This window comes from Rhipicephalus microplus, chromosome 1 (genome assembly GCF_043290135.1).
Source record: "Rhipicephalus microplus isolate Deutch F79 chromosome 1, USDA_Rmic, whole genome shotgun sequence".
Lineage (NCBI taxonomy): Eukaryota > Metazoa > Arthropoda > Arachnida > Ixodida > Ixodidae > Rhipicephalus > Rhipicephalus microplus.
The window spans coordinates 93,055,363-93,082,051 of NC_134700.1; the positions used below are offsets into that span (position 1 = coordinate 93,055,363).

General features: G+C 41.7%; 1 protein-coding gene across 1 annotated transcript; it reads right to left on the reverse strand.

Moving 5' to 3' along the window:
• Positions 1 to 4,100: 4,100 nt before the first annotated feature.
• LOC142765511 (uncharacterized) lies at positions 4,101 to 23,042 on the reverse strand. The gene is made up of 4 exons (XM_075866618.1): positions 22,432 to 23,042; positions 13,692 to 14,009; positions 9,725 to 10,006; positions 4,101 to 4,121 (listed from the first exon to the last, which is right to left on the reverse strand). Exons 1-4 carry the CDS (start codon positions 22,435 to 22,437, stop codon positions 4,101 to 4,103), a joined length of 627 nt encoding a protein of 208 aa, XP_075722733.1. The 5' UTR covers positions 22,438 to 23,042.
• Positions 23,043 to 26,689: the final 3,647 nt, after the last annotated feature.

Below are 26,689 nucleotides of genomic sequence, written 5' to 3' on the forward strand. Positions count from 1 at the left end.
GCAGGCAGGGATTTGTAAAAATTATAAAATGAACACAGAAAACAACTACGGTATTAGCGAAACAGTCAATATCTTTATCAAAGCGCTATATAACAAATGAATAATATTTGCTTTTGTGATGTCGATTTGGTTATACAAATGTATTCAGTATAATACAAGAGCAAAGACAATCTTATGATGTTTTCGTTCTCACGTAGTGAGGCATTAATGCATTTTGACTGAGGTAACGTGAGGTTCTGAATTATGTTCGGTTGCTAAGTGTTTAGATCCATGAAAATCAGAAAAAAAAACCGCTCAAAAAGCATAGCGGACTAAAACGTAGGCTCCACTAGAGACGGGAATGTCTGCTTTATTAATTCACAGCACTTGTAACCTAGGGGGTAGCTGTGTAGGCCACCGGCACATCTTGAGGCCGCAGAAAATGGTGATTCGGCACATTGAAAGTACCTTTTTTTTAGAGGCAATACTACTAGACTTCCAAAACTCTTGTGGTTTACGCATGCTTCACTTGCTCTAATCTTCAACCGCTTCCTTCAAAAGTTTTTTTGTATGTACTGTGTGTTTCATACCAAGATTTGTATCGACCAGTACAAGAATTAGCTCCACGTGGTATGTCCCACAGTTTCGCAATAAATTAAGCCTACAATCTTTACAGCACAACTGACCACTTATTTTAAATGAGCACTACGATGGCAAGTATCGTGCACGGAAGGAACTTCAGACGCATGTTGTGAACATGTGATGCTTAAATGCCCTTCTTATTTTTCTAAATTATCATTCTCGCTTGTGTATCGTTTTTAACTAATAAATTGGTTTCTGTCTTCTCCTGTATCAATTTCATTTTCAGCACTCTTTATATATTTAGATGTTTCACATTTGTGCTGATATTTACTTAGGTTGAGCTTCTCAAAATATTGCTATTTTATCATACAACCGCCATGTATGTTTTGTAACGAACAATTGGCTCAGTCAGGATGTTTTTCTTACAACATATAGCCCATCGTATCTCTCTGAACCCTTGTATTTGTTGACATAAATCTTCAGTAGATACTCTGTTATTGCGTTGTGTTGCATTGTCTTTTACAATAGAAGTTGGAACATTAATTTATTTATTTATTTACAACATACTGCAGGCCCACATGGGACCAGGCGGGAGGGGTAAATTGCAAAACAAAAACACAGCATTTCAAAAGGCGAAAAACAAACAAAATAAACGCTTACATTTCAATTTCAATGTTAGGTTATGAGAAATCGATCAGGTCAATTGACTCAACTGAATCAATCAATTATAATGGCAATGAGTTCCATTCGTTAATAGTGCGAGGAAAAAAAGAAAATTGGAAGGTGTTAGTTCTTGTATGATATGGATTTAAAGATTGAGGATGATGTCTGGTTAGTCTAGTTGGTAACGGCCGTAGATATGGTCCAGGTCGAAAAGAGAGTTTGTTATTCTTCAGAATAAAAAGAAATTTGAGCCTGAGTATTTTACGTCTTAATTTCAATGTTTGTATTCCATGAGTTTGCATGAGCGCTGTTGGCGAATCGGTGGAACGGAATTTAGAAAAAATAAATCTAACAGCTTTGCGCTGAACCATTTCAAGTGCGTTAGTATTGTGGTTGGTGTGAGGATCCCAGACAGTGCAAGCGTATTCTAACTTAGGCCTAATTAGCGATGTATGTGCATGAAGCTTGGTTTCGGGGGGCGCCTGTTTAAGTTTGTGTCGCAGAATACAAAGCTTGCGAAAAAAAGAAGCACAAATGTTAGCGATATGAGAATTCCAACTGAGGTTGTTAGTAATGGTCACCCCCAAATATTTGTATTCATTTACCTGAACTAGGGGATTTGGCGGAAGACTGTAAGAAAACTGTCGTTTATGTATTTTCTTTGTTATATGCATGTATACTGTTTTTGTTTCGTTAAGCTTCATGTCCCATTGTTTTCACCATAAATGAACGTTAGGGAGGTTAGTATTCAAAAGTTCCTGATCTTCTCGACAAACAACCTCATGATACAATATGCAGTCATCTGCAAATAAGCGAATTTACACTGGTTCTGTTATAACAATAACGATATCATTAATAAAAATCAAGAACAAGAGCGGTCCCAGTACACTACCTTGTGGTACCCCCGAAGTAACTGGCAAACTACGCGAGTGGTAACCATCAATAGAAACGGATTGGGTGCGATTGCTTAAGTAGGCGGAAATCCAATTAATGATGAAAGAGGGGAGGCCAATGTATTTTAGTTTGCAAAGTAACTTTTCATGTGAAACAAGGTCGAATGCTTTCTGAAAATCAAAAAAAAAATACGTCAGTTTGACCAGGTTTGTCAAGGACACTTGCAAAACTGTGAATTACAGTGGTTAGTTGTGTGACCGTAGAAAAACCCTTCCTGAATCCATGCTGAGATGAAAAAAGAATGTTGTTGTTTGTTAAAAATTTAATTATGTTTTTGCAACAATATGTTCAAGAATCTTACAGCAGGAAGAAGTGAGCGATATCGGACGATAGTTTGTAATCACTGCAATGTCCCCTTTCTTGTGTACGGGCACCACACGCGCCGTTCGCCAGTCAATCGGTAGATCTGAAGATGACAAAGATGCACGGAAAATGTATGCGAGGAACGGGGCGAGTGCTTCTGAATATCGACGAAGGAATGCATTTGGAAGGCCATCAGGACCAGATGATGTTTTGTCTTCAGGTTAAGTAGCATAGCTACAATACCTGGTAGCGATACATTATCTTCGTAGTCTGAGCAACATACAGGGTCAAGAATAACTTTTTCTTAAGAAACGGAAAAAAACACTTTGAAAATACATAGTGAAATGTTCTGCAATGGCATCCTTGTCATCAAATAAAACACCATCGATTTGAATCTCGTTAACAGACCTTTTTTTATTTAAGAAATCCCAGAACTTCTTAGGGGTTTTTATTAAAAAATTTGGTAAGATATAATGAAAATAATGCCATTTAGAACGTCTCAATGTTTCACTAAGCGCAATTCGAGCAGTATCAACTACGTTTGTAGATGCTCTTCTTTTTTTAAGGCGCTTAAGCTTTCTTTTTAAGTGCAACGCTTCTCTCGTTATCCAGGGATTTGACTTTTCTGTTTTCTTAGCTTTGTTAGGTATAAAATTATCGAGACAATAAGTGCAGATCTGTTTAAATTGAACCCACAGTTTCTCAACATCCGAACCTTGAAAATTGTTAAACACTATCTCAAGATGATTCAAAACGCTCTCATCCATGGCACGAGAAAAGTCTTTAACAAAAGCAATTTTTTGGGGCGCATTACAGGGTTTATCAATGTTATACGATAACAACACCATAGAATGATCGGAAATACCGGGATTCACAGACACTGAAAATTCTTCAATAGACCTAGAAACAAAAACAAGATCCAGGATTGAAGAGGATGCATAACAAACTCGCGTAGGCTCTGTTACCACTTGTTGCACATCCAAGTTTAGCATAATATCAAGCATAGGTCCAACATCCGTACACCAACCAGTATTTGAAAATGGACAGTGCCAGTCAACAGAACGTAAGTTAAAGTCACCTGCAATAATTACTTCATTACTTGAAAAAGACCGTAGGTGGTCGCATAGATCATGCAGAAATTGGGACGTTGCATCTGGAGGTAGATAAACTGCAGACAACAAGAAAGTACACCCTGAGCAGAACACATTTATTTGAGAATGTCTTTGCAGACGATGTTGGAATATTGCTTTTGCCGAAGTTTTGGGGCCCGTTGACTAGAGGAAGGGAGAAGAAGGCATCTATGATCCGCATATTCACTACGTGTCGTTCATAACTCGTTCTTGTGAATGCTACCGAACAGAATATGAAAACTCAGTGGCGTCTTAGCGTACATTTTCAAAAAAAAAAACTGCAATAGTAATTTTTTACACAGAGTTCAATAGCTGTTAAAACAGAGGTCTCTAAAGTATGTATATTTTTCTTGGCTCATTAATCCGTTGGCTGGTTTGTTGTATAGCGGAAGCAATGCTATGGAGAATTCGTTACGTCACGTTTTGAGAATCTGGAAATGGGGAGAGGTGAGAGCTTCTCCCTGCAAGTTTGGTCAAGCGAGAGCGCATTTAGGCATACGCAACGGGCACCTGCGAGAGGGAGGCGACTCATTAGAGGCTTAATAGACTCTACAGGAAAAGCTAAGCGGGGTGACCTGTCAACACCAAAGCTCTAACATTTTCGAATGTTGTCAGTGTTGCAACTAGCATACTTTGAAGAAGAGCCAAAGATAGCAGTTAAAAACATTGAAAATCGCGCACTCTAATTCATAAACAAGCATGTTTTATGTCAGCAATATTTTTGAAAGATGCTACGCTCATTTATGCAATTTATTGTGTACAAAAAGAAGTACGTTTGGTGTTTGCTGAAAGTGGCCAACGCCCTCGTTTCATATCTATATCGGAGGGTGGGAACGTGGTTAGGCTATGCTATGCGACCGAGTGCGAGGGCTTTCTCTGGCGTCAAGTGACCCTTAATATCTCGTCAAACATGTTTTTTGTTGCCGTGAGCCATCACGACTTTATATCGCAATTTATAAGTGTTATGAAAGTGAAAACCACAAAACAGATAAAACACTAAAGATTATTGCAGCATGCACTGGCGAGTACCCCTGATAACCTGACTAAAGTCGAGTATTGTTCTTTATTGGCACCACCCGGGTTGCAATAGTTTTTAATGCATGGCTTTCGGAGGAGTTTTTCCGCTAGAGTCGGTTTTATTCACTCTGTGGCGTGAGGCAATATTAGACATGCCTGGTGGCACAATCGACATCGCAACCACCAGCTAAGAGACGAGCTAGAAAAGAGAAAACTTTCGTGCCCATTGGGACCTGCAATGCTCGCTTGCATAGTGCTAGAGCACAACTCACCGCTTCATTACGGACCATACAGTGCTTCTACGACGAACTTGAAGCTTCGCACTTCCTGCTTAATCCGCCTAATAAGTTAAACGAACTATGTGATTTGGCTGGACAATTGCAATGTATAGGCCGGCCTTTATTTTCAATCCAGATATGGTAAGTTCGGGGAAGGAAACATATCGTATCAGTGAAATCTTATTTTGTCTAGCTAGCTATTAAGATAAAGCACGTGAAAATTATTATTTTCCCGTCTTTGTCAAAATACGTTCGCACGAGCAACTTACACAGCACATGTTCCGTCTTACGTTCACTACATTGAAGAAAACTTGGCCGCAGAGGAGGCTGCCGCACGCAGAACGTAAAGATGCAATACTTCAAACAAAATATCACCCTACTGTGTCAAACTCAATTGCGTAAGACAATTCTTAACTTTGAACCTTGAAAGCTCGTAGAGCATCCTGGGCTACTGATTTCGGACAGTTGTGACTACCTTATCGGGAACTGGGTGCCACCAGCTCTCACTGTAGGAGCCGTCAGAGCTGCCGTTCTCCTATTAAAAATAGAGTCTTCCGTCACTCAAGCATGCGATTCTTTAGGTCACGCGCTTCGAAAACAGCTGCTTTCAACAGCGAACGATAAGAACTAAACCGGTCACAATAAAAACCAACGTTCAGTAAAGGCTTCTACGACTTTGTGTCATCTTTGAAGAGCCCAAGCTGCATATAGGTTGCACATTTGGAACTCATGTCAACATTTTGAAGAAATGGTGAACAGAGTGATAAAAAAACGCACACCTAAAGGTTGCAAACACGTGGCGAACCACGTGCTTGCACACCTAAAGAGTGTTTGCACATCTAAAGGTTGAAAACATCTGTACATTCATGGTGAGCTCAAGCCCGTATTCGAGTTGTTTATGCTCCCTGCTTATCGATCACCTCAAGGCACGCCCCGCCTTGATACCAATGGCAATACTGATGTTTTTGAAAATTGTTATTGTGACTGTCACGCGCAAAACAGTAGCAGTTATATATCGTCATTTGAAGGAAATTAGCTGTTGCTGTTAGTAATTCTAGTGTGCCTATGCCTTCCTATGTTTCTGTCTCCTTGCTCGCCTAACTCCGCTGCGATTGTCTAGTGGCTAAAAAACTCGTCTGCTGACCCTCAGGTCGCGGGATCGAATCCCGGCTGTGGCGGCTGCATTTCCGATGAAGGCAGAAATGTTGTAGGCCCGTGTGCGCAGATTTTGGTGCACGTTAGAGAACACCAGGTTGTCGAAATCTCCGGAGCCCTTCACTACGGCGTCTCTTATACACATATGGTGGTCTTGTTGCGTTAAACCTACTAATCAATCAATCAATCTTTGTGTGCCTAATTGATACAACTAGAGCCAAAAAGTTGTCCAGATAAACTCAGATTTTAATCCTTCAAAAATATCTTTAAAAATTCACAGCCCTTGTTTCTTAGTCTGCACACAGATTTACGCTAGTTTTCCTGCTAATTTTTTATTCTACCGATTTCCCAGTCAGCATTCACTTCTTTTTATTTCCAACCGTGTTTATCCAGTATTTTCCCGTGAAAACCAAAGGTTCATGCAGGCTCGTGCCCTAACGCGCACACAGGTGGATTTCTGCACTGAATCTCGATACATAACTAAGCGTGCTAAGGCCCAACGCCTCGTATTACGTAGCAAAGGACAACCATTTGAATACTGCACTTTTGCTCACTTTGTCTACCCGTTTGGTGGTTAACCAGACTTTCTTTCCTTTTCATCACTGCACTCCTGTACACTTTTCTGTCTCTTTTACGTTTCACCTAATGCTTTTTGTCTCCATAGTACTTACAGAGCCAGCCGTATACTTCTGGTGCGTCTCCTAGTTCAATCTCTCAGCTGTACAGGAGAGAAGATTTGAGAATTCTTGTTGCTGACAATTTCGGCCAATTACTCAGTCGATATAGAGTACATAATTTCACCAGCAGACATTCTGTGGCACTGCAACCAAAGCTACTTAAGCTCAGCTTCTCCATCTGTGTTGGAATGCCAAGTAGCTTGTTTGTTAAATCTTTTACACTAAATAAAAGGTACTAGGAGTCGAGATATTTGAAGATACAGAACTGCAGGAACAAATACCATGGATCACTCCTTAGTTATCCTGTAAAGCAAATATAATGTTTCACAATGTATGTTAATTTTTGGAGGTTCAGTCTGCAGCCAAACATGCAGCGTTCAGTAAAGTTCAACATTTTGAGCACAGTTTTAAGACGCCCAATCATACATTGAGTGGCACGGACGTTAACATTGTCGGCATAACCAATATAATTTATGTATGTTTGATTGTATACGTATATAGGCTGTATTGTCACAGATACTGAATAAAAAGTGCTTAAAATATCTACCTAATCCCGAAATGTTAGATTATAAACTGTGCAAATAAAACAGACTTGTATTTGGCAAGTGAATGTGCTACAGTATCTATTGTAATTGATTCAATGATGAAGGCGTGATAAATTTCAAAACCAATACCAATTTAAAACATTTTCTCTCTTTCTCAGGTATGCTTACTAAGCCAAAATACCTAGACATTACACATGTATTCTGCAAACACGTGCACTTCGGGATGATCAAGCTTGCAGTGTTTCGAAAATTTCTTCCCAGAACAGTTTCTTCCTTTCACATCCCTAAGACATCACGCATCAGCGCAGCACACTGAACAGAAATTGCGTAAATGTAAACAAGTCATCATGAAGTTGTTCATTGCATGGGTAAGCTGTGCGATGTCCTACAGGTCATTTTTGATGCGTGCAGTGCAATAACAGATGTTGTCTGTTCGTCTATTACGCAACTGTTGTGAATAGAAAACATGACATTGCGATGTCAGCACGAGGCATCTACTGCAGTGTCTTCATTTAGTTTTCTCGTGCAATGAAACCTTAGTTATTTTTGAAATATATTATCATCCCGGAATGTCAATACTGCACTGCTACTTCTTTTTTGCGTGTATATATATCTGATTATCGATACTTAAGCATAAGATCAAGTCTTTGCTCAGATCCCCTGAAACTTCTGAGAAGCTTTAAAGAATTAGGATGACTCACTTCGTAACAAAACGATTTCTCTGTGAGTAGTGAACGGAAGCTTGGTATAGAGAAAACAATGGCATTCGTACTTCATTTAGAAAAGGTATTATAATAAAACGGTTTCTGTGAGTAAATAACTGTAGCTTTGTACTAAAAAACAATGGCTTTCGCACTTCATAATTGAAATTTTTGTGAGCAGACAACAGTGTTCCGTCTTATTTACATGGTCCCTTCATATTTTTACGGGTCATCATCTTATTGGTACGGTAAGACATTTGGCAACCCATTGCTTTCAAGATTTTTCATGAAAGGAAGCTTCTTTAGCAGTATATGAGAACAGGCACATACGCACAGAAGGGCTCAGCTCTTCAGTATGCAGGGTGTCCTACATAAGTTTAGCCAGAGTTTTAAAATATGCCGCTACACTTTAGTATGACGCAACCGAACGAATGTTGCTCACCGTTGCGTGGAGTTGGTCAGACTTTTTTGTTCTCAAATATTGTTCAATTATATATGTTTAAATAACTAACTTGTTAACAAAGGGACATAGATGAAAAAATTCAATGAAAAAAAGTACATTGGTTTGCAAAAAGTCCGACTAGACAGTTTTTAACTTTATATCTGTTAGTTATTAGTGTTACTCTGCTAAATACAAATGTCCACAAAATACAAAATTACTACCTGACAAATCCGCTCGTGCGCTAGTGTTCCTGATTCTTGTGCTTCCGAACTGTCCGCGTACGATTGACCATAGCATTTGCCCCATTGTGCTGCCTCGGCAGGGCCACAACGATGGTGGTTGATTTACAATGAACACGTTTCCCTCTCGGGCACCAAAACTATAACCGTTGTCATTGCTTATCGCTGTCTAGAACCGGTAAAAGGGAAGCGTGTCGTTCGTACGCGGAACGTTAGGGAGCACAAGAATAATAGTGCGAACTGACGCATGAGCGGGATTGTCTCGTGGTATTGTTTTGTATTTGGCGGGCCTTTGAAATTAGCAGGAAAACACTAATACTTAACAGATCCAAAGTTCGAAACTAAATATTTGAATGCTTTGCAAACCGATCTACAACTTTCTAATCAAAGTTTTTTATCCATCTTGGTTCCTTCAAAAAAAATTATTTACACAGTTCTAAAAACATTATTCCAGAACTGAAAAAATAGTCTTACTACAGGAAACTGTGAGCAACATGCATTTCGTCACTTCGTAATTACGTGTACTGGCATATTTTTAAACCCAGCTAATGTTACGTGACACACCCTGTATATGCAGTGGATTCTCAACAGCGCTGTCATATGGTTGGTGATACGGACGACTCCCAGGAATTCCGCAAGCCGCTGCAAAAGCACCTGACTTCCGTTAAACTTTTACATGAGCTGCTTGAATACCACGGGCCTATCCTCAACTTTTCTGCTTTTTTTAGCCTCCCTACTTCGCAAAAAATGGTTTATGGCGCAGTTAGTATCCAAACATGTACTTGTAGGAGCTGTTCCTTGAAGGATTTTTACAACAGGCTCTACAGAGGTTACTCCTCAAGCATTGATCGTTCTTTGCTGCGTAATAGGCACAGATCAGGAATTTATCTTTTCTCCGTTAATAATGACTAATGCTACTTTTTCTACTGCATATTCAATGCTTTGCGTCAAGAATAGAACCTGCTGTACAACCAGCAAACATTTTTCATCTATTAGTTTGTAAAATACCTGTAGCTTTCCTGCGATGCTGAATTCATGAAGGTAATCCAGTGAGCGTACCTTCATTGACTTGCTGCCAAGTGAATGCGCCGGCGTGGGTGCTAACCTAGGAGAACGCGCTCCTCTGCTCACGAAAGAACCCACGCTAGGACTTTTCTTGTCAGTCCTGTCAACTCTTTTACGAGAGTCAGGATGGGTTCCAACGCCATCGTCCTTGGATGAAGGCGATGTCAGCAGGAAGTCACCTCCGAAGAGTGCATTGCTAGTTGGTGTATACTGCGAACTGCTCGGTGTTTCCTTCTTGCTTGTTGACCTCGTTGTCGGGCTGCTTTTCTCCCCACTCTGCAAACGTGAACCCGAAAAGCTGATCTGAGATGTAACATATGCTAACATTCCACAAAAAAATATTTGTATTTCCTCTAGAATTGCAATAAAGTATGAAGAGCGTGTTCGAAGAAGAAAAGCAGAACTATCTTCACATTCTAATCTTATCCGGACAATACACTTTGTCGGGTTTCGTGAAGAAGAGTACTCTTTACAGATTATGCACTTGCATTCCTACCGCCGCTTTTGGAGACCTGAGCCCTGTGACAGCGTCTTCTGTGGCCGCTGGACTGCGTCTATGCGTATAATATCGGAGAGGCACTGCTGTGCCGTAATGACCGCTCCCTCGTCCTCATTTTCTGGTTGCGTGCTAGGTTTTGGGCTAATGAGAGTGGTGGTTGACATGCCCCCATTTTTAATAACTTCCTGCTGCGACGATACCACGCTGCCAATATCTGCAATAAAACAAAACTAAACGAAAAGCAGAGTATAAGGTAGCTGCGTCACTTTTTTCTAGCATCGTTTGTACACTCTGTCCGTGGTACGTATGCAAGTGCACGTTGATTAAGCAAACCACCATGATAGCATAGCACGTGTAGTGTCGCACTGCTAATATTGAGGGCGCGGATTAGATTAGCGACCATGGCGGCCGTACTTTGATGGCGGTGAGATATAAAAAGGACACTCGTGAACTAAGATATGTGTGCTCCTTGGAGAACCCCAGGCGGTCAAAAATTTCGAACGCGCAGCACAGCGTACCTCGAAATGATATCTTGCTTGGCACAAGAAAGCCTAGCCATTATGGATGTTAAACAGGCACTTTCATTTTAGGCGGACACAGGCAAGCGGGAAAGTTGAAACTATGTGTTTGGTGAACTAAACTACGTGTAAAAATGGAAGACATTTCGTAATTTTCAGGAATGCATAAATTCTGATGTTACTTAGCCACGGCAGCCAGTGAGAAAAACGCTTACCGCATCGGCTGAATCGAGAAAGCTAAGCTTTGAGTAGTCCTGTACCGAAGCATCTCGGCATTGAGTTTTCACCGCTTGAGTTTCTTTTTTAACAGCTCAGAAGTGTAGGGTAACGTGGGCCCGTGAACTTGTGGACAAGCGAACTTTCTATTACACACAACTATTTACAAAAAAAGACTACCTTCTTATCGAATCATTCACTTCACGCGGTGTCATCAGATGGAGTTTGGTGGTGGTGGTCATATGAATGGACGCATGGAAACTTTCTTAGTTCTGAAGTGCACAACTCAAAGCTCAGCGGGCAAGATAAAAAAAAGTTACATATGCTGTATGTTGCATATTACGCTTATTTGATTTCCGACAAAATGTCGTTTAAACTAGTCTTTTTGGCCTTGCTTTCCACTGGTGGCTGTCTTTGCTATCAAAAAAATATAGAAGATGCACCATTTGGCTTAGAAACGAACCCAACAGCACTGAACAGGAAAGCGAGAGCAGAATTTTGCTCGCCTGACCGCTTGGATGCAACGCCGCCTCCCCTTTCTACGTCCTTCCTTCCCTCTATGCGTCGTCCTTCTTTTTATATGTTGTTGAACTTGAATACGTAGCAGTACCGCCAGCACCTTTTAGTTTTGTTACGGTGATCCGCGCACGCACCGCCTCTACCAGCCGCCACTCTCATCTGCGGGAGCAGCTGAGAAGTGCGTGCTATCACCGCCAAAGTGGTCGTAGGAACTCCAGGTTTGGTTCCCTGTGGAGAAAATCCAGGGTTCGCTCGGAGCAAGTGTGTAGGGTCCACACGGCAGTGTTGAAACGGTCAGCCGACTACACTGCGCTGTCCACCCAATTAGCACAAAGCCACAAAACGCGTCTTCGCAGCACTCACTGTCAGTCGCCCTATTATCGCGTTACAAAAAAAATCAAGGCACTAACTCACTACTTTATCCCAATAACTTCAGATTCTGTTGCGTTGCAACCTAGTAATTTTGAGCACAGCAGCTGCGGCGACTTTGTTCAACTCATCAGCTCTATAAAGGTTTGCATGGTCGGTCGGTCGGTCGGTCGGTTGGTCAGTGTTCTTGTCTGTTTTTCTGCCTTTAACAGTACCCTAAACGGCACCAAAATGGCCAAACGATACTTCAAAAAGGCGACCCTATCCACAGCGCCAATCAATATTGCTCGAAATTCGGCGTTCACGCTTGCGCGATTGTCAATTAAAAATCAGTTATTGTGCATATCTGAGGAACCATAACAACACGTCAATATTCTGTATGTCTCTCAAACTAAAAAAGGCGTACATGAGTAATTATAGGGACCGTAGCATTTATCACGTTGCGCTGGCTAGGTGACGCTTCCACGAAATAGCAATTGTTTCCAACGCTTTGCTAAGACGACACGGTAGTGGCACCTAGCCGTTGCCTTGCATTAGGCATCTTATCCCACCCGAAACGAGTGCGCAGGGCACGCGCGCTTCGTTTTCCTAGATAGCTGCCAGATAGCGCTAGTGTCTAACCTCCTTTGATGCACTCGTTCACCTACGCTGCAAGTATCAAGACCCTCCAACGCAGCACCTCATGTATACCACTTACCAATTTTCTTGCGCAAAAAATCAAATAAACGTTTTTTTCACTCTCTTCAGATGCAAGACCATCGTTTTTCGGCGATATTTGCAGTGCAACATGGAGATACAGGGCCAAATTGTTATTTTTGACCGCGTTACATATTTGAAGATAAGCGGACGAAAACTTAGTATTAGATAATAGAGCCTCTTTAAGAAGAGATACAACCATTTCATTTGACATGTTACACTCAGGACACCATTAGGTAGCCAAGACTTCGGTCGCGTTTTTTCCTCATTTTTAAAGTAGCTATTGGTATACATTTTCACAGCGTCCACAGCAAACTTTCAATGCTTCTAGCAAGAAAAGAGACTCAAATATAACACAGGCAAATGAGTGGCCGAGGTTTTCAGGCATGGCAAAGCGAAGCCTGTAAAGACATCACATCAGCAGCTGACTTTATTGGCGTAGTTAACCCCTGGAGTCTGCGGCCGCTATCACGTCAAATTAGAACACGAAAAATGGTCGAATAGGACGTCGATCCAGGACGCTCGAGTAATTTGCTCGGCTACCACGAAAGCGACTGTGTAGGTGCCATGTCGTGATAACCACCACGATAGCAGAAGGAATATAATGTAGAGAAACAGTGACGTAACAGACAAACGTTACACGATGGTAATGGCGTAACGAATAGGTGGGTTAAAGCTTGCTGTAAGTTTTAAAGGGATAGATATAACTATTTATCGTCATAAGCGAGAGCGGCAAAATTGGGCACACATTACTTTACAGGTGCTCTTTGAGTACACTTCTTACAGGCACAATGAAGATTACGGACATATTGTGTGTTTCTCTACTTCGAAAAAGCTGCGGTTCACGTAGATGTTACTTCGCAACGTCCTTGTAGGAGTTGCCCCAAGAAAATGTTACATTACATCTAGAAAGGCAACGCATTTATAGTCGGCATAGTCTCTGTGCTACGTATAGCACACGTACTGGGCGTGTTTTTTTTATGAACCGCCAATGCTATGTCTTTTAACTGATTATCCAAAGCTTCACAGAAAAAAAGTGAACTGTGATATTTAAGACGCAAATCTTCTTGATCAATTCGTTGCTTTTCAAATGCCTGTGCTCTTGTTCATATATGGAGTCGTTGAGTCAGATAAGTGAACCTACCTTCAGAGACTTGCTGCCTAGCGAATGCAGTGCAGGCGTGGGTTGTGACGTAGCTGCACGCGCTTTACTGCTGCCAGAAGAAGCACTGTTCCCGGAAGAACTACTGCTCACGGAAGAACCGCCGCCAAGACTTTTCTCGTCGCTCCTGCCGTCTGCTTTGCGAGACTCAGCAAGGGTCTGAGGGCCATCTTTCAATGACGGCGAGTGAATCAGGACATCGGCTCCGGATACGCCAATGCTTGAAGGCGTATACTGAGAACTGCTCGGTATTTCTTTCTTCACTTTCGTCTTCCCTGTCGGGCTACCTTTTACTTCACTCTGCAGGGGTCAACCGAAAAGCCAGTGATGCATGATATCACACATTTTACAAGTAATAACTGCCTTTGCGTTTTCGCTAGAACTGCAAGAATTAGTGAACCTTAAGCCCGCGTAAATGAAGTTATATTCATTTTCAAGAACCAGCTAACAGTGAAATTTACGAAACTGACGAATTGGCACTTCTTTATTTGTTTTTTTATTCATTAAGTTCTCTGCACACGAAGACAGACAGGCAGGGCAATAAAAATGGTACAAAGGTTAACGCGTTTGTAAAGAAGTTAAGAATAACACAGAAACCAACTGTGATATTACCAAAACAGTCAATCTTTTTATAAAAGTGCTATAGAAAAAATCAATATTATTTCCTATTATGATGTCGAATTGGTTATACAAATCCATTGGTATATTACAAGATCAAAGGTAATGTTAAAGGTGTTCGTTCTCACGTAGTGCAGGCATTATTGTTTTTTCACTGAGGTTATGTCTGGTTATGACTTATGTCGGTGTCTGATTGTATAGTTTCATAAAAATCGTAAGGTATACCCGCCCGAAAAGCATAGCAGACTTAAATGTAGGCTCCACTGGAGACGGGATCGTCGACTTTGGTAATTCACAGCACTTGTAACCTAGCGGGTGGCTGTGTAGGCCACCAGCACATCTTGAGGCTGCAGAAGATAGTAATTCGGCACAATAACACTATCCTTTTTTTTTTTCGGAGGAAACTCTACTAGCTTTTCTAAAGCCTTGCAGTTTACGCATGCTTCACTAGTTCTAATCCTCAACTGCTTCCTTCAAATGTTTTGTTGCATGTACTGTGTCTTTTATACCTAGATGTGTATCGACCAGTACAACAACTAGTGCCACGTGGTATGTCCCACAGTTTCGGAATAAATTAAGCCTACAATCACTGCAGCATAACTTACCGCGTATTTTAAATGAGAACTACGATGGCAAGTATCGTGCACCGAGGGAACTTCATATGCATTTTATGAACATCTGATGCATGAATGTTGCTCATATTTTTCTAAATTGTCAGTTTCCCTTCTGTATACTTTTTAACTAATAAATTGTTTTCTGTCTTCTCATGTATTAATTTCATTTCCAACATTCTTTATAATATTTAGATGTTTTACGATTGTGCTAATATTTATTTATGTTGAGCGTCTCAAAATATTGCTTTTTTATCATAGGACCGCGAAGCATTTTTTGTAACGAACCAATAACTCAGTCGAGCAGTTTTTTCTACATCATATAGCCCATGGTATCTCTCAGAACTCTTGTATTTCTGGACATAAACCTTCGGTAGATACTAATTAATTGCGTTGTGTTCCATTGCATTTTACTATGCCAGTTGGACCATTTATTTGAGGCTGTCTTTGCACAAGATGTTGGAACATAGCTCTCGCGGATGTTTTGGGACCCGCAGGCTAGGAGGCGGGGCAAAAGCCATCTATACATATTCCAGTTATATATGCACAACATGTCGTGGGAAATTCATTTTGGTGAGTGCTACCAAACAGATTATGAAAACTTAGTGACGCTTTGGCGTACATTTTGTAAAAAACTTCAATAGCTATTTTGTCATTGAACGCAAAATAGTACTCGCAAAAATGTGATAGCGGCTTAAACAGAGGCCTAAAAATATTTCTATTTTTCTTTGCTGATTAGTCCGTTGGCCGTTTGGTTGCATAGCGGAAGCAATGCTATAAATAATTGGTTACGGCATGTTTTGAAAATATGGAAATGGGGTAAAGTGAGCGCTTCTTCCCGCAAGCTTAGTCAAGCGAGAGCACGCTTAGGCATGCGCAACGGGCACCGGTGACAGGGAGGCGACTAAATAGAGCCATAATAGACTCTACAGGAAACGCTGGGAGGGGTGAAATGTCTCCGCCAAAGCTATGACATTTTTGAATGTTGTCAGTGTTGCAACTAGCTTACTTTGAAGAAGAGCCAAAGATAGCAGTTAATAACATTGCAATTTCCGCACTCTAATTCATAAACTAGCATGTTATATGTCGGCAATATTTAGGAAAGATGCTATGGTAATGTATGCAATTTATTGTGTGCAAAAACAAGAACGTTTGGTGTTTACTAAAAGGGGTCAATGCCCTCGTTCCATATCTATATCGGAGGGTGGGAACGTAGTTAGGCTATGCTATGCGACCGAGTGTGAGGGCTTGCTCTGGCGTCAAGTGACCCTAAATGTCTCGTCAAACATGTTTTTCGTTGCCGTGAGCCCTCACGATTTTATATCGCGATTTCTACGTGCGATAAAAAACACAACCACAAAACAGATAAAACACCAAAGGTTATTGCTGCATGCACTGTCGAGTACCCGTGAAAACCTGATCAAAGTCGAGCGTCACTCTTTAATGGCGCCATCAGGGTTCCTATAGTTCGTATTGCATGGCTTTTAGAGGAGTTGTTCCTCTAGATTGAGTTTTATTCACTCTCTAGCGCGAGCCAGTATCAAACGTGCCACGTGTCATGTCCGACATCGCCCTACACGAGCTGAGAGAAGAGCTGAAAAAGCAAAACCTTTGTGCTGAATAAGACCTGCAATGCTCGCTTGTATAGTGCTAGAGCACAACTCAAACCTTCATTACGGCCTATCCCGTGCTTCTATGACGAACTTGAAGCTTCGCACTTCCTGCTTAATCCGCCTAATAAGTTAAACGAACGATGTGATTTGGCTGGACAATTGCCACGTACAGGCCGGCCTTTATTTTCAATCCAGATATGGTAAGTTCGGGGCACGGAACATATCGTATCAGTGAAATCTTATTTCGTCGTGGTACTTACTAAGATAACGCACGTGCAAATAAATCTTTTCTCGTCTTAGACATAATACGTTCGCACGAGCAACTTTCGCAGCCTATGTGTCGTCTGACGGTGACTATGTATACATCGAAGAAAACTTGGCCACAGAGGAGGTTGCCGCACACGAAACGTGAAGATGTGATAATTAAAACGAAAAATCATCTTACCGTGTCAAACGCGATCGTTTCAAGCAATTCCGAATTTTCAACCCTGGAAGCACGGTGAGCATCCTGGGCTACTGATTTCAGAAAGTTGTAACCACCTTATCGGAAACTGGGTGCCACCAGATCTCCCTATAGGAGCCATTAGCTCTTCCGTTCTCCTAATGGAAATATAGCCTTCCGTTGCGCAAGCACGCAATACCTCAGTGCCGAAGGAAAACATCGAAGCTGTGTTGCCAAAAAGTGGTCACGACCTTCGAAAACAACTGATTTCGGCAGCACAAAATGTGAAATAAGCCAGCCACCGTGAAAACCAACGTTCACTAAAGGCTTCTACCACTTTGCGTCATGTTTCAAGTGCCACAACTGTCTATGGGTAACGCATTCAGAACTCATGTCAACATTTTGAAGAAGCAGCCCACATAGTGATTTCAGAAAACACACACCTAAAGGTTGCAAACACGTGGCATTTTCTGGCAACGGTTCCTTTAAGCCCGTACTTGTGTTGTTTATGCTCCCAGCTTATCGATCACCTCGAGGCATGTCCTGCCTTGGTACCAATGGTACTACTATTGTTTTGGAAATTTGTTGTTGTAACTGTCATGAGTAAAACATTAGTATTTATATATCGTCAGTTGAAGGAAATTTGCTGTTGCTGTTAGTAACTGCACTGTGTGCACATCCCTTTCTTTTGTTCACGTCTCCTTGTCTGCCTAGCCCCACCGTAATGGTCTAGTGGCTAAGGTTCTTGGCTGCTGACCTGCAGGTCACGGGATCAAATCGCTGGTGTAACAGCTGCATTTCCGATGGAGGGGGAAAGGTTGCAGGCCCGTGTGCTCAGATTTGGGTGCACGTCAAAGAACTCCAGGTGGTCGAAATTCTCGCAGCCCTTCACTACGGCGTCTCTCATATACAGACGGTAGTTTTCGGACGTGAAACCCTACTTATCAACCAATCGATCCTTGTGCGCCTAATTATTAGAACTACAGCCATACATTTGTCCAGATATAGTCAGATTATCATCCTTTAAAAAGTCTTAACAAATTCATAGCCCTTCTTTCTGAACCTGTGCGCAGATTTACGTTAGTTTTCCTGCTTTTATTTTTTATTCTACCGATTCCCCAGTCATCGCTGATTTCTTTTTATTACCAACCTTGTTTAATTTTTATGTTTCCGTGAAACCCAAAGGTTCATGCAGGCTCGTGCCATAACACACAAGCATGGGATTTCAGCACTGAATCTCGATAACTATACGTGCTAAGGCCCCCAACCTCGTTATAAAAAGCAAAGGACAACCGTTCAAATTCTGCACTCTTGCTCACTTCGTCTACCCTTTCGGTGGTTAACCACACTTTCTTTCCTTTTCATCACTGCAATCCTGGACCCTTTTTCTGTCTCTTTTACGTTTCACCTGATGCTTTTTGTCTCCATAGTGTTTACAGAGCCAGCTGTATATTGCTGGTGCGTCTCCTAGTTCATTCTCTCTGCTGTACAGAAGAGAAGAATTGAGAACTCTTGTTGCTGACAATTTCGACCAATTACTCAGTCGATATAGAGTACAAAATTTCACCAGCAGACATTCTGTGGCACTGCAACCGAAGCTACTCAAGCTCAGCTTCTCCATCTGTGTTAGAATGCCAAGTAGCTTGTTTGTTACATCTTTCACACTAAATAAAAGGTACTAGGAGTCGACATATTTGAAGATACAGAACTGCAGGAACAAATACCATTGATCACTCCTTAGTTATCCCGTAAAGCATATATATTGTTTCGCAATGTATGTAATTTTTGGAGGTTCAGTCTGCAGCCAAACATGCAGTGTTCAGTAATGTTCAAACTTTAGAGCACAGATTTAAGACACCCAATGATACATTGAGTGGTACGGCCATTAACAATGTCGGCATAACCAATTAAATTTATGTATGTTTGTTTGATTGTATACGTATATAGGCTGTATCGTCACAGATACTGATTAAAGAGTGCCTAAAATATCAATTTAATCCCTAAATGTTAGACTATAGACTACGCAAATAAAACAGACTCGTATTTGGCAAGTGAATTTGCTACAGTATCTATTGTAATATATTCAGTGATGAATGCATGATAAATTTCAAAACCAATGCACCAATTTAAAACATTTGCTTTCTTTCTCAGGTCTGCTTTCAAAGCTAAAATAACAACACATAACAAATGCATTCTGTAAACACATGCACTTTGGGATGATCAAGCTTGCATTGTTTTGAAAATCTCTTTTCAGAATAGTTTTTTTTAACATTCCGAGGACATCAAGGATCGAAGCAGCGCACCAAACAGAAATTGCGTAAAAATAAACAATTCATCTTGAAGTTGTTCAATGCATGCGTAATCTGGACAATGTCCTGCAGATTAAGTTTGATGCGTGCAGTGCATGAACAGATGTTCTCTGTTCGTGTATTATGCAACTGTTGGGAATAGAAAACATGACATTGGGATATCATTATGAGGCATCTACTGCGGTGTCTTCATTAGGTTATTTCGTGTAATGAAAACTTAGTTATGCTGGAAATATATTAACATCCTGGAAGGTCATTACCACACTGCTACTTCTTTTTTACATGTTTTATGTATATCATAATCGATAGTTAAGCATAAGATCAAGTTTCTATTCAAATTCCCTGAAAATTGATAGAAACCTAAAATAATTAGGATGACACATTTTGTAACAAAACGATTTCTTTGTTAATAGTAAACGGCAGCTTGGTATAGAGTAAACAATATCTTACGTACTTAATTTACAAAAAAATCTTGTGACAAAACAAACTTTGTGAGTAATTAACCGATGCTTTGTACTCAAAAAACAATAGCCTTCCTACTTTAATAATGAATTTTTTAGAGCGGAAAGCAGTAGCGCGTCGTAATTACGTGCTCTCTTTTCATTTTTTCGGGTCAATATACCACTAAAACGGTAAGACTTTTGGCAACGCACTGCTTTCAATATTTTGTTATGAACGAAGGCTTTTAAGCAGTATTTGAGAACACGCACATGCGCACTGAATGGCCCAGCTCTTCAGTATACAAGTTGTCCCACATAATTTTAGCCAGAGTTTAAAAATGTACCAAAACTTCTAATTACTACGTGACCAAACGCATGATGCTCCCCATTGCGTGGAATTAGACGATTGTTTGTCTTCTCAATTATTGTTTAAATAATATGTTTAATAAACTATCTTTTCAAGAAAGGAACATAGATAAAAAAGTTCAATAAGAAAGTTGTAAATTGTTTTGCAATACGACCAATTCGACGGTTCTGAACTTTTTATCTGTTAGGTATTAGTGTTTTTCTGGTAAATACAAAAGCCCACGAAATACAAAAAGGCCACGTGACAAACTCGTTCGTGCGCCAGTGCGCAAAAAGACTCTGGTGCTCCCTAACATTCCGTGTACGAACGACCATAGCATTTAACCCATTGCGCCATCTCGGCAGGGCCACAACGATGGTGGTGGCTTTACGATGAACCTGTTTCGCTATTGGCCACGAAAACGAAAACCACTGTGATTGCTATAGCTGTCATGAACTTGTGCGACAGAAGCATGTTGTTCGTACGCGGAACAATAGGGAGCACGAGAATCATCGTATGAACTGGCGCCCGAGTGGGTTTGTCAAGTGTTATTGTTTGGTATTTTGCGGGCGTTTATATTTAGAAGAAAAACACCAATACTTAACAGACATAAAGTTCAAAACTATCTATTTGGACGTTTTGTAAACCAATCTACAACTTTCAAATCAAAATTTTTTCTCCACCTTCGTTCCTTCAAATGTTAATTGTTAAACAAATTTAATTAAAGAATATTTGAGAACTCAAACAATATTCTGACTACGTCAAAGCAACGGTGAGCAACATGCACTTAGTGGCGTCGTAATTACGTGTTCCGGCTTTTTTTTAAACTCCCGCACAATATGCAGTGGATTCTCAACAACGCTGTGATATGGCTGGTGATACGGACGCCCCCTAGGAATTCCGCAAGCCTCTGCAAAAACACCTCACTTCCGCCAAACTTTACATGAACTGTTTGGATGCCACGGGCCTCTCAACTTTACTTGCTCCATTGAGTCTCCCAACTTCGCAAAAAAAAAAAAAAGTTTATAGCGCAGTTAGTATCCAAACCTGTACTTGTGGGAGCTGTTTTTCGAAAGCTTTACAACAGGTTCTGCAGAGGTTATTCCTCCAGCATAAATCGTTCTTTACTGCTGATTAGGCACAAATCAAGAGTTTATCTTTTCTATATTAATAATGACTAACGCTACATAATTCTACTACATTTTCAATGCCTTCCGTCCAGAAAAAAACCTGTTATACAACCAGCAAAATTTTTAGGGGCGAAGCTCCTTATAGCGGCACCGTATTGTCCCTCGTAGCCGTTGTCGTGTGTAACAAGTGTAACATTTTGACCTCCAAGGTGGTGCCGGTGAGATATTTCTTTTGTGCGTTGTCGAACAATAAAAGATAGTGCTCAATGTACATGCCGATGGCTGCTAAGGAGTCATGAGAGACAGGAGCATTCAGCTTTTATTTAACGCGCACGCTGCGATCCCGATTAGCAGCCATTGGTATGTACATTAAGCACTATCTGACAAGAAAGGGTTGCTACATTATACCCGCTGGGTGTAACCTTCTTAGTTTTAGACAGGTTTATTGAGGGTTGAGCCGCATTGCCATGAATACAATGAACGAGCATATACAATGAACTCGAGGGGGTTAAAGGTGGGAAGTAGTTACGAAGCGCAAGCCGTAAAAAAGTAAAAGCCGAATTCTCCTGTCTCTCATTTCCTATTAGCAGCCATTGGCATGAACATTGTGCACTATCTGACAGGAAAAGGTGGCTACGTTATACTCGCTGGGCGTAACCTCCTTGGTTTTAGAAAGTTTTAGTGAGCGTTGGGCCGCATTGCCATGAATACAGTGAACTAATATATACCATGAACTCGAGGTGGTTAAAGGTGGGAAGTAGACCCGAAGCGCAAGCCGTAAAAAAGTGCACGTGTGCCACCTCTCGTTTAGTCTTCGGAATGTCAGCTGGATGGCGGTGCTTCTATATGGGGAATATATGATGAAAAGATGCGAGATGATGGTACTTGGAGTGTTGAATAGATGGACGAACGGACACACAGAGAGATGCATGAATGGACGCATGAACGGACGCAGGGGCGGATGCATGGACGAATGCAGGAACGGGCGCACGAACAGACGTATGCCCGGACGGGTGGATGGACGCATGGACCGTCACACAAACGGACGCATGGACGGACAGAAGCAAGAACGAATGAATAGACGAATGCTTCACCCCACTCTCCATAGTTCACTCTGTGGACAGGCAGTCAATTTTTTTTCATCCATTACTTGGTAAAATACTTATAGCTTTCCTATAATTATGAACTGATGAAGTTAAACTAGTGAACCTACCTTCATTGACTTGCTGCCCAGCGACTGTGGCGGCGTGGGATCTAACCTAGGTGAACGCGCCCTTCTGTTCAGGGAAGAACCACCACTAGGACTTTTCTTGTCACTCCTGTCGTCTCCTTTGCGAGAGCCAGGACGGGTTCTAGCACCATCGTCCTTGGATGAAAGCGAGGTCAGCAGAAAGTCAGCTCCGAAGAGTGCATTGCTAGTAGGTGTATACTGTGAACTGCTCGGTGTTTCTTTCTTGCTTGTTGACCTATTTTTCGGGCTGCCTTCCTCCCCACTCTGAAAAGGTAAAACCGAAAAACTGATGTGAGATGTAACATATCCTAACGTCTTGCAGTAGAGATATCTGTATTACCTCTATAATTGCAAGAAATTATGATCTTCCAAAACACATAGGTGAGGAGATACTCATAATAGAAATGTTGCGTACAAAACACGGTAGACAATGTCAAGAAAAAAATGACCAAGTTTTATGGTTTTACAATTATTCCATTTCCCTTCTTCACTTCGTAATGTGGCAAAGTAGTCCAAGCAAGGAAGGCAATAAAAATGGTACAACAGTGACCACGTCTAGAAAAATAAAAAAGAACAAAACATGCAATTTTACGCAATTGGGGTCAATATATTTCAGAAAACCTTCTAAAAATTCAATAGTGGTGTGTATCATGATTTCGATATGATTAGGCCATTCTCTTTGGTTATAGCGCGAGAACAAATGACTTCCTAAACTTGTTTGTTCTTTTGAAGTAAGGTTTTATAACAACTTGCGTACTTGATGAGGAGTGCTTCTGGTTTATGCTGAGTGATTGAAAGTTTAGAAAACAGAATATACAACCCCCAACAAAAGACTACGAAACGTTGACTCAGCTGGGAAGGTGAATTTCCGATATCTTACTGCACGGAACTTGTTGCCTAGTGGGTATGTGTATAGACCACCGGCACTGCTGCAGGTTTCATAAGATGCACTTTCAGCGCATTGAAATGATAGATTTTTTGGAGACAAAACACGCAGCTTTTCCAAAAAAAGAAAAATAAAGAAACAACTCTACACTTGAAGCATGATTCACTTTTTTCCTTTTCAAAATACTGCGTATAAACCGTTTCTTACACCTACTGCGTATTTATTACCTTGAGACACTTCTGCCAATATCAGAAATGGCGACATGTGGCGTGTTCTATCGATACATAATAAATATAGTTTACAATCGTTACGACACTAAACGCAGCCTTTTAAATAAATACTACTTATTCAAGGGTCGTACCCTGAAGGCAATTTAGATGCATTTTGTGAACATGTGATGATTTAACCTACTCCTTATTTTTTCAATTATAATTTTCGGTGTTCACAAGAACAAATGGTGTATGATATCTTGTAGCTGTTCTATCAGTATCTATCTTCTTATGCATTGAAATTGTTCTTTATTATTGTTATATTATTTTGGTATTGTTGTGCACATTCTTGTTAATATTTATGGTGGAACCATGACGTATTCATTGTAACGGACAGCTGTCTCAATCAAGCGGTTTTTAAACATATTTTGTCCGCGGTATCCCTCATAACTCTTGTATACTTTGAAATAAATTTTGCTAGCGTTTTGATGTATTGTGTTTTGCGTTGAATTGCATTGTACTGTATGTTAGGGTATACTGCAGGCTTCGTAATTTATTTAGAGGCTGTGTTCCCAGACAGAGCATGAATATAGCCTTCGTATGAATTTTCCGTTGTGCAGTTTTTTTGGGGGCTGTATAGAGGTTCCGGCCATCTGTACTCTGGGTTTGTACAATTTGTTGTGAAATACATGAAAAGATCACTGTCCAAACACTTCGTACATATGGTTAACCAGCGAAAGCTGAAACGCGTGGCCTTTTTGTTTATCAGTGGGTCCAATCCGACTTCGCACCGAAGCCTTTCAATATGTTTGATGGTTGTGCTTCCTAATAAGATGAGATACACGTTGAAATGATCATTTAGGTTATCATTTGACATGTTGCACATGAATCGATAATGAAGTAACTTTTTCACATGCCGCTAATTTTCCCTCACTTGATCACAGTGATGGAGGAGTGTATTGAGCTGTTAAATGCGTTTGCCAGTGCCTTAGTCACTCTTGTTGTTCTCGAACCACACGCGGCCACACACATCGCAGCTGAAGCAAATGTGCAGCCGGAGAAATTCCCGCCGCAAGCTGGCGTTCGCCCCTGCGAGCGCGCTCCGGCAATCATCAAATGGACGCCGCAATGGCGTGTGGTTGCAATATTTTGACATCGCTAGCGAACTTGTTGGCCTGGTTGGTAGGATCCGCCTGCCACAGGTGCTTGCACTCCCATGCGCGATTAAACGCTGCTTGGAAGGCTGCCTTGTTCCGCAGTTACTGCCGGCAGTCGGCTTCCCGGGCCTGTTTTCAGGGCCGAAGCTCCTAAAGCCGTGGATCTGTCTATAGGCGATATACATAAATGCCTGGGCGATCGGGGATATCACGGCGGCGAGTAACAAACCGTGACGGGTGCAAATTAGTGGTGCGTTTTTTCACGCTCCCGCGCTGCCATTGGCTGCAGCCACCAGACCAGCGCGGCTACATTCGGAAAATTGCATAGCTGTGCTCTGTGCCATTCACCGCGACATGCTTTTGGAACCTGTTCGTGTTTCTCGCATGCGTCTGTTGACACTAACAGCCATACAGCAAATTGCATTCGCTTTCACACCATGTGTTCAGCACTCCAGGTGGGTTCGCCGCTTTCCTTGTGTCACGATAACAATTCATTAAAGCCGTGGAATCCGCGTCCGGCTAGAGTTAGTCTGAAGACATATGTTTCAGGAAACTCAGTGGTAACCTTTTTATAGTAATCATGGGATTGTGTATAGATGTATAGACTTTTGAAGTTCTAATATGATTTGATCTGCTTTTTTGTAACGTCTTTGTAATAGATGATACCTTAGGTACACTGTCAATTTTTATGAAAGGGAACACGGGAGCGTGTGGCCTACACGCTCCAGCGGCAGTGTTAGCAGCGCGCTCAAGTAGGCACGAGGGCAGCCACAGCCTCTTTTTGCGTCATCTCTGGGCGAGCAGAACAAGCTGTCATTGATGACATGGAACCGGCGGCAAGATTGCAGCGCTCTCCCCCTTCAAGGAGACTTTGCAAGAGTCCGGTAATTGCCTTGATTGAGAAGGGTTACCAATCTTGCCGCTGGTTCTACATCATCAATAACTTCTTGTCTCGCTCACCGAGAGATGTCGCGAGAAGAGGCGGTGTTCGCTTTCGCTCCCGCTAAAACGCATTGCCACCAGCCGCTGGAGCGCGCAGGCCCCACGCTCCAGTGATCTATTTCATAAAAAATGACAGTGTAGTTGTAATTTACCTGCACTGCCTGAAATAGTTCACGTGTTGCTGTTCTGAATCATTCCTTTACGTAGTGCAAGTTGGCGTTCAACTGAACCAATAATTTTAAACAGGTGCATGCATCGTTTTGTGCCACTTGAGACAAATTCCTGCGGTGAATTTGCAGGTAGCGCAGCTCGACTACAAGCAGTGGCGCTGTTGCAGCCATGATGGTAGACGAAATATGTAGATTTGAAACCGGCGTGCTCACAAAGTTGACCCCCTGCTTGAATGAAGACGGGAATGGCGTTTCTGTAGGAGCTAGTTTACTCTATCGGCTATTTCGTATTTACATGTCAACTGCCTATGCACATATGGCCTTCTTAAAACACATGCCATCGGTGTTTGCTGGAAAACCGGCTTTGCTGCATTCATGCTCCTGTCTCGATACAGGCAATCACTTTCACAATCAAGATATGAGAGACAATTTGGGAGACCAGCACTGGGTAGGTGGCGCGCCGAAGAGGAGCACCTTGCGGACAGTTGTAACACAACTCATGATGCAGCTGCTCGCGCCCAGACGACCGGCCGCAGTACACATCTGAGATTACGCGCGTGCGCCGCTGCCGTACTTGCTTTGGAACGAACAGCTCGAAAAGCCATTACACCAGTAAAAGTGAACTGCGGTTAAGAAAAATACCTTTGTCCGAAGGCTACCCTCACATAAAAAGCGCTAAAAAACGGAGGGAAGCTCTGCAAAGTGGACTGGGTCTATGCGTATGGTATCGAAGGGACAATGCTGTGCCGTGATGGCAGCTCCCTCGTCCTCATTTTCTGGTTGTGTGCTGGGTTTCGGGTCTATGTCAGTGCTGGCTGACATGCCCCCATTGATAAATTCGTGTTGTGACGGTACATGGCTGCCAGTATCTGGAGT

What these genes read in the sequence shown, in the direction of transcription:
- LOC142765511 (XM_075866618.1), bottom strand. An exon ending in TAGGCAGCAAGTCTCTGAAG is followed by an intron (nt 10,007 to 13,691) that starts GTAGGTTCACTT and finishes TCACGTTTGCAG; the next exon opens with AGTGGGGAGAAAAGCAGCCC. An exon ending in TTGGCAGCAAGTCAATGAAG is followed by an intron (nt 4,122 to 9,724) that starts GTACGCTCACTG and finishes TCCCTCTCGCAG; the next exon opens with GTGCCCGTTGCGTATGCCTA.